Source organism: Syngnathus scovelli, chromosome 12 (genome assembly GCF_024217435.2).
Source record: "Syngnathus scovelli strain Florida chromosome 12, RoL_Ssco_1.2, whole genome shotgun sequence".
NCBI lineage: Eukaryota > Metazoa > Chordata > Actinopteri > Syngnathiformes > Syngnathidae > Syngnathus > Syngnathus scovelli.
In genome coordinates, this window is record NC_090858.1 from 8,253,463 (window position 1) to 8,262,049 (window position 8,587).

The 8,587-nt window shown below is 40.1% G+C and overlaps 1 protein-coding gene across 1 annotated transcript; it reads right to left on the reverse strand.

The window, feature by feature from the left end:
* Positions 1-2: 2 nt before the first annotated feature.
* Positions 3-8,587, reverse strand: sft2d1 (SFT2 domain containing 1). The gene is made up of 8 exons (XM_049735477.2): positions 8,356-8,587; positions 7,401-7,487; positions 6,925-7,007; positions 6,248-6,329; positions 6,072-6,107; positions 5,928-5,986; positions 3,851-3,880; positions 3-1,603 (listed from the first exon to the last, which is right to left on the reverse strand). The coding sequence occupies exons 1-8, from the start codon at positions 8,419-8,421 to the stop codon at positions 1,564-1,566; spliced, it is 483 nt and encodes a 160-aa protein (XP_049591434.1). The 5' UTR covers positions 8,422-8,587; the 3' UTR covers positions 3-1,563.

Consider the following 8,587-nt stretch of genomic DNA (forward strand, 5'->3'; position numbering starts at 1 on the left):
TATTCATTAAAAATTGCTTGATCATTTTATTTTTACAATTTAAGGCATTTTGCACATAATTGGTATTTTTACAATTTAAGGCATTTTGCACATAATTGGTTACCTCATCATGGAATGAGAGCCTCAGATGTCATTTACAATGTTTCAGTGTACAGATGATCACATTATAAACAGGACTACATAAGGAAATACAAACATAATATGTATTAAGACTACAATAATAGTTCTCCATGATTTTAATATCCCCCTAAACTGCTTGTGCTGTCGTATACCTTTGTATTCCTCTTTACAACTTGTTTGGGATCCAAAAAGACCAAATGGGTTTGGGTTAGGAATGAATGAATGAATGAATGAATGAATGAATGAATGAATGAATGAATGCCTTCATTCTGCAGCAATATTTGACCCCTCAGATTTCAGAGATTTGCTTGTTACTTAAGTTACTTGAATAAATTGTGCTGAAGGGAGACTTTGTCCATAATCCTTCTTTGCAAAAGCCTAACAAAATGATGAGGGGAGGTCTTTGCGCAACACTCATTGCAATGCAGTTGTTTGGGTTACGGAAAGAGCACATGTGACTTCTTAAAAATAAAGAACAAAGGACCTGTAAAATGTCAGGTTTTGTGTATGAAAAACGTGTTTTGTTGTATTTTCATACAAAAGCATATGTCTTTCTGTCGCCATAATACGAACAATCTGCACCTATGATGGGGGTAGCTAAAGTAATGAATCTTCCGGCAGAGGTTGTCATGACAACTCAATTCTCAAAGGCTATGATGCCATCATGCTGGAGCACACAAGGATCCTGTTGGAAGCTATATTGGGTTATTAGGTCACGAAAACCACATTGCTCAGAAAAGCGTAACTAAATGGGTCATTGTTGCGTCTGGCTGAGAATCAAATTTTAAAATGCTCAATTTTAATGTCATTTACTGAGTGGGGGAGGGGGCTAATATACACAAAGCCTTCCAACATGTGCACCTAATTTTACACTGTTTAACTGGAAAAACTCAAGAGCTGTGGAGTTCAAACATGCCAGTGCAAAAATCGCTGAAGCAGTGCCTCATAAGCTCGAGGGCAATTATATATTTTTATTTCTATTAAAACATAGAAGGCAGACGCTCATATGAAGACAAAAACCGAAATGTGTTTTGGCAGCAGTGTCCGTGTTCTAATTTGAATAGAGTTTAAGAAAGCACACGTCAAGCAAGACTTAATTTATAAATAGATTAGCCGTATTTAAGGATACCCCCCCCCCTTGTATAGTGGATTGCGAAGCACAGGAAATTTAAATTACTTTATGAGCACTCAAGCAGCCTCAACCAACCTGAAATATCTATCTTATCTTTAAATATATTAAGCATTAAATGCACTCACAGCATAAAGTACAAAAGTAAAATCTGATCCAAGGAATAGACCTTCAGTTAACTCAAAAAGGCCACTATAATAAGCAGTAAAAAAAAAAAATGAAATAAACAACAACTATATGTATATTGTAGAGTTATTGTTCTTGCAGTTGCATATGAGGACCAGTCTCTACATGAAAGAGTGTACTCCAGAATCTTAGCTCAGACAGGTAGTGAAGCATTTCATCACAGCGTCTCTGTAGGAGGAGGCAAATGGTCTAATTAGATCAAGCACACAAATACAATTTATGATGAACAGCCATGTAACGGAAAAATCTTATGGAACGTACGAAGCCCCCAAATCATCCAGGGATAAATGGGCTGACATCCCAGAGGACAGAATGCTGTCATGCATGTAAAATGCAAAGTGACAAAAGAGCTCTTCCGGGCTATCTTACTATAATTCGGGTGAGGCATCTCATAAATAAGTGAGAATGTTTTGGCGGGGAAGCTCCGTATGTTCATGGTAGTGGTGGGGCCCCGTTTTGCCAGGTGCTCAGTGTTGAGCAATGATGCAAGAGGAGTCATCGCCATGGCAACCACAAACCATTGCCATCTCCGTTCCCCTCGCCACATTCTGTTCTTGCCATGAGAGCGTTGCTATGCAGACTTCGCCTGCAGCCTCAGTTACATTTCAGTGGAGGAGGTGTGAAGCCCGTCAAGGTTAAAAGGAGAAGGGGGGTGAATCATAGCCTGGCTTGGGGGGGAGGGGAGGTCAGTTTGCGAGAAAGGAGCCTTGCTCCTTCTCAAGCTTTGGCTATGTACGCCAGCATCTTTTTCCATCTGCCTCAGGTTTGGTTTTTTTTTTTGTTTCTCTTGATGCTATTTTTTGCATCACTTCACAACTCCATGAATAAATAACACACATCTGAGACCTCCCCCGTTTCGTATGAAAATGTAGAGCAATGTTAGCCTCAAAGCACTGTGGGAATTGCACATATGGCATGATTCTGTTCTTCACCTACTTTCGGTGAGGAAGCTTATAAACAGGAAGACAGGTAAAACACATTAAAGGATCAAGTCCTCTTGCCATAAGGTGTCGTGGGTGGCCCTAATTCAGTTTGAGCGTGTTATAAAAAGTAACCTCGCTTTTAAAAGCTTGTCAACGAAGGACACTAATGGGCTGACCAACATATTTAAACAAGGAGCAAAATGAACAATAAATGAGCATTAGAATGTCAAACTTTTATTCTCAGGAATTTGGTTTGTGGAAGGGAAGGGCAGCATGCAAGACCGTCTTTGTTTTGTTGTCAGCTTTTGGACAAGGGGGGAGGGGGACTACGGGGAGGTTATAGCAGGTTTCTCAGCTGTTGGGAGGGATTATGGGGTCACCAAAACACACACAGTACCCAGGCTTTGTTGGGTGGAGGGATCCACTCTACAAATTGGACATAATCCTGCCCGCATCTGGATTGGCAAAACAACATCACACCTCGTGCTTGTGCTTGGAGGATGGCCATATGGAGGAATGTGACGGGTAGTAATGTCTGCCTTAACTGTCACGACTGGGGGAATACCAAAAATGTATTCATTGTCAGTATGTGTTCGAGGCATTTACACTCTCCATTGTTCACATCTAAAATGGTGGCAACAAGCTCCAGGGCTTATGAGATTAATATTCATTTTCATGTCCAGATCTCAGGAAAATGTTCCTTAGAGCATCCCTTTGCCGAGGGATAAACTAATTAGAGCTACGTCAGACCTAGCTCTGGCCAAGGGAGTGGTATTATTGTATTAGAGAAAAAAAATATACATCATGACAAAAGAAAACGTCACAACGCAACAAAGCGCCTGTGAAACAACAAGCATCAATTTGTTTGACTTTTAAGAGGGGTGAATGAGTAGTATAGGGAGGGAGGGGGGAGGGGGGGAGGATTACCTCCAAATGGAGAAAGCAAACAGTGGGACGTTTAGAAGTAAATAAAAACATGTTTTTCACTGGTCTCAAAGATAACTCTTTCTTGCGTCATTGGCTTAGTAGGGCAAGAAAAAAAACTTTAAAAAACATTGAGGACGGACTGGCGGCTCGGTGGCGCACTGGGTAGCACGTCCGCCTCACAGTTAGGAGGGTGCGGGTTCGATTCCACCTCCGGCCCTCCCTGTGTGGAGTTTGCATGTTCTCCCCGGGCCCGCGTCGGTTTTCTCCGGGCACTCCGGTTTCCTCCCACATTCCAAAAACATGCTTGGTAGGCCGATTGAAGACTCCAAATTGTCCCTAGGTGTGAGTGTGAGTGCGATTGGTTGTCTGTCTCTGTGTGCCCTGCGATTGGCTGGCAACCAGTTCAGGGTGTCCCCCGCCTACTGCCCGATGACGGCTGGGATAGGCTCCAGCACGCCCGCGACCCCCGTGGGGACTAAGCGGTTCAGAAAATGGATGGATGGATGGATGAGGACGGACTGCAGATGGGAGAATCCCTCATCACTTTTCATCATGATTGTCTTACCTGGCAAAAGGAATGTAGGAGATGCTGTACCTGAATGACAAAAAAAAGAAAACAGAGAAGACAATATAGAGTAAGATACAATTTCTATAAAAATGCCCTTTACACACATGATCTCTCAGCAGAATTTGACATTTTACTATATGCTTGATTTACATATTTGGCATGTGGTGGGGTTGTAAAGGTTAAAACGTGGGAGAAAAGAAAAACACAAAACAGAGTACTGCATTTGTAACTGAACTAGATTAAGATCAGTACTATCATGAGTACAGAATATCAATCCTTGTGCCAATGAAGAGATTTCAAAACAAGACCAAAGACTGTGGGCTAAAGAGTGTAGTTAGTGACTATTTTATAAAGCTCCCTGGTAACATATGTCAAATATGAGAGGAATCGACAGCAGTTGGATGATTAACAATAGCTTGAGCTAGCCAAGCCATTAACAGTAGTTTTTAGCTGTTAACATCTATGGGTGCTATTGTATGCACATTTGTGCTAAATTAATCTAATAAAATAAAAAATATACACGTTTCTTGTTTGTCCTCCACCAAAGACTATCTAGTATTGCTACAGACATAGGTCATGTGATCCGGTCTTAGGTTTGCAGCAAATCTGAACTTTGCCCAGTCTAGTGTGTGGGTCAGTGGCTATGTTTCACGCAGACGTTTCACGTGGGCGTGTACTCTACCATAGTGTCTGTGCAGAATGAGCCTGGGATGTGTGACTAGTGGTTTCCGTGGTGATGCCTTGAGGAATGTTGGCAAAAGCGGAAATGCATGTTCCAGACGTAGGTGAAATTGACGGTTGTTGCGACATGGACAGTCATGCTGACAAAATGCTTTTTTTTTTTCTTTTCTTCCACCCACAGAGCTTTCCAAGGTCTTTCACTGACACCCACAAGTCCTCAACCAAAGAATCTAACTAACTACTATTATGCCAACTGATATTACTCCATTCTTCTGCTAAAAAGCTATTAACATTATTTTGGCAGTTAAGAATGTTGATATATCATTTGCACCAGCCATTCAGTTGAAAAAGTAAATGGAAATGGAATGAGATGACGTGTATTATAAATTACGATGGCCAAGTACAGAGGCTTTGTCCTGAGTATGAACAGACAAAGCAGTTCAATAAAAACTGTCTATCTTCCACCTGCCAGGACCACATACTGTCTGAGTAAGACTAAAGTAGGTCCACGCCAAGTCAGGCACCACCTGGCAAAAACCACACTGACCTAGCTGGCAAACAATCAGACAAGACTTAAACTAAGCCTACTACATTCCATCTGCAGGAATTGGTGCAGGTTTCACCGCAGTTTTGAACATTGCGCCATATCTGGGTAAGATAACATAACAGCTTAACTATACGGACACCTTACGAAGATCAATGTAAAGTACAATATCAGCGGAAAGATTGAATCAACAAACACTTTTTTTTAAACACACAGCTTAAACTTGCTTTTCAGACACATACCTTGCGTTTTCCGTGGTAGTTTAATTATTCTGACAGATATACTAAATTGTTACATCATGTTTGCATAGCAACTGTTAGCATGCTTGTCTGTCCCTGACCACAAGCCAGAATGAAAATGCTCATCAATGACGTGCATCAGCATTTTCTCCACTCAGGTTGCCATAAAGCTTTTTGCAAGCGTAACAATAGTTAGAATGTTGTCACTTGAACTAATCTCCTTTAAAATGCAAACTGACCACAGGGCACAATGTAAAATCCCCTTGGCTCTGCCTCAGCAGTTTCTCTCACTGGGGTGCTATATGATAACATAAGTGCCAACAGTGTATCAATTCACACTGGAAATAGTATGCAAGGACAGGAGAAAATGTCAAATCTTGCAAATCTATGCATCTCACAGCTTTCTCAGCTCTTAAATGCTCCCAACGCCTTGCTTTTTACCAACAATCAGAATTGGACCGCTGCAAAGACTGTCCTTTTTGCTGTAGCCAATGTTTCATATAATTCTACAAGTCAAGCACAAAATGCAACAAATCCCAGGCCAACCACAATTTCAACAATTTGGTCAATGTTAAAGAAAACACTTTGGGCATTTATTGTTCGCACTTACCACGTCATTGCGAGAAACTGGAGAATACAAAAGATGATGGCCAATCCCTTTTTGTGCCACTGTAAAAAAAAAAAAACATGTATTTTAAGCATTGTAAAGACTCCATCAAAACAATGAAAAGCACTTTGCCTCTTGTCAACTTACCCAAAACACTGCGCATAGAGTTAAGACGAGGCAAAGCTTGTTGGGAAAATGAAAGAAATGTTATTAGTCTCTCTGTAACATTCACATTATACGGTCTAGTCCTTGAAAATGTGTTTTAACAGAATTAAGACATTGTGAAAACATTAAGATAGCGGTGCCAGTAACAATGTTCTTACCAGCATAACAATGGTTGCTATTAGTCGAGTTGGCTCAAACATGCGCTTTAACTGCTTTACTGGTCCCATAAGGAAGCAGGTACTATTGAAGACAAGATAGGCTAGTTACACAGTATCTTCATGAATAAATCAAATATTACAGGTGAATTTCATTCACGATTTTTAAGCTATAAACAAACAAAAAAATCAAATTTATGGCAGCATTTATTCATTTATTTCCAAACAATTAAAAATGTGGCCACTGGCCAACATAACATATCGTTTCAATATTTAAAACCCCACGCCAGGAGAACACAATCAAAGTTTCCTGATACTTTGATGACGTCAGTGATTGCATCCTGACGGAAGCTTCCCCCAATGACAAAGCACAGCTCAGCTGAGCTATGAGTGGGAGGATGGTGCCTGTGGAGCGTCACATCTGCTAGATGAGACTCTGTCGGCACCGCGCTGATGCTCAGAAGGCTGATACACACACATACTGCATTGAGAAAGTCATTAACTGTCATGTATCATAATAGGAACGTTAAAATTGCTTTTTGTGATCCTGTCTTGCTCGGGATTAGAACCTGGGCTATGACCTAGTTTCCTAAAGAGTAAACATGGAAAATAATGTCAAGCTGTCAATGTTAGCAATCTTAGTACCCCTCACTATATGCCTCGCTATGATTAAGTCTCACCTGGCAAGAGCGGCAAGATTGCCCAATGTGTAGAAAACGGCAAAGAGTTTGATTCCATTTGGAAGGAACAGCAGAGCTGAGCCCTGAAATGTAAAAAAAATAAATCATTTCTGTTAGCGAGTGAAAATAAGGGGGGACAATTTTTTTTTTTATTTGCAACTATACAAAAAATAAGGATAATGATAAGGACAAAATATGATTCCCTTTGATACCAAAAACAGGCTTTTCATCATGATTTTGTGTGTATACTGATTATAAAATTGGTTTGAGCATTAATCGACAGTTGGCAACAGTATAAATAATAAACCCATGGCCCATTTTAGGTCTTGATCGCATGATATAGGACAAATTCACTGCAAACACACAAGGATTGTTTTCTTGATATCATTGATTTCATTTTGTGCTGTATCCCCAGGGTATTAATAAATACACACCAGACAGCTAATGAAATATGAAAGCAAGGCGGCAGCACTCACAAGTATTGAGCACAAGATGCCTGAGGCGAAGCATATGACAAACCATTTCACCCTGGTGCTGTAGCTGAGCGAGGAAGCATCAAGGACCTAGTGACAACAAAAGGAGGAAGTCATACAAAAAGCTTATGTCATCCACACTGAGGGCTGCACACTTCCTGATAGCGTTTTATACTTGCTGAAATTTCAAATACTACATCACAAAAGACACTATACTTGCCAATTAGAAGACACAATTAACCAGATTCTGCAACCTCTGACATGCTGAGATGTTGCACTGGCGTGGATATATGTACAGGACTGTCTCAGAAAATTAGGATATTGTGATAAAGTTTTTTATTTTCTGTAATGTAATTAAAAAAAACTGAAATATTGCAAGCCTTTTATTAATTTCATTTTTGTTTTTCAATTGCATTACAGAAAATAAAGAACTTTATCACAATATTAAAATTTTCTGATACAGTCCTGTACAATGCCCAATTTAGGCAAGTTGTCATTTATAGAATACATTATAGAATAGTTGTGTCATCTCATTCACATAACTGCCTTCATCATCAGTCAATCACATGATGAACTCGAGTATAAACTAAAGTTAAAAAATACACTGATCGGGTGACAAGATGGAGTGTAACGTCAGATTCTTACCTTATTTTAGCATCCTTTGGATAGCATGTAACAAGCATCAAGGCATAAACGCATAAACACAAAAATATAGAAATGTATATAAAGCAGAGAAGTGTAAACTTTAATGGACATTATTGACCGAACTGAAAAACTCCAGTACACTTCACAGCATCGACAACCATCGATTAACATTATAGGGATTATAAAAAGTAATTATCATCAATTATTGGCGGATCAGTACGTTTAGTGCAGTTCTATCAAGATAAAGCTTGTTACTTGAAACTGTTGCGCCCATTAGCATCGTATACTGCAGTTTACTGCAATCATGCGCTACCTGAGTCGTGAGACCAAGTTCTTCGTTCTCTTCTCGGCCGTTTAGCACACGACGAAGTTTGTCCATGGTCTCGGGAAGATGACAAATTAATTAGACGTCGGTGTAATACAACCCCAATTTCTATTATTACTTGTGTGCATTGGGAGAATATTGTCAGAAGTTCGCGCACTGTGGACTTCCTGACTCCCCGAATCGGCCCACTCTTATAAACTGACTTGAGGTCAAATATGAT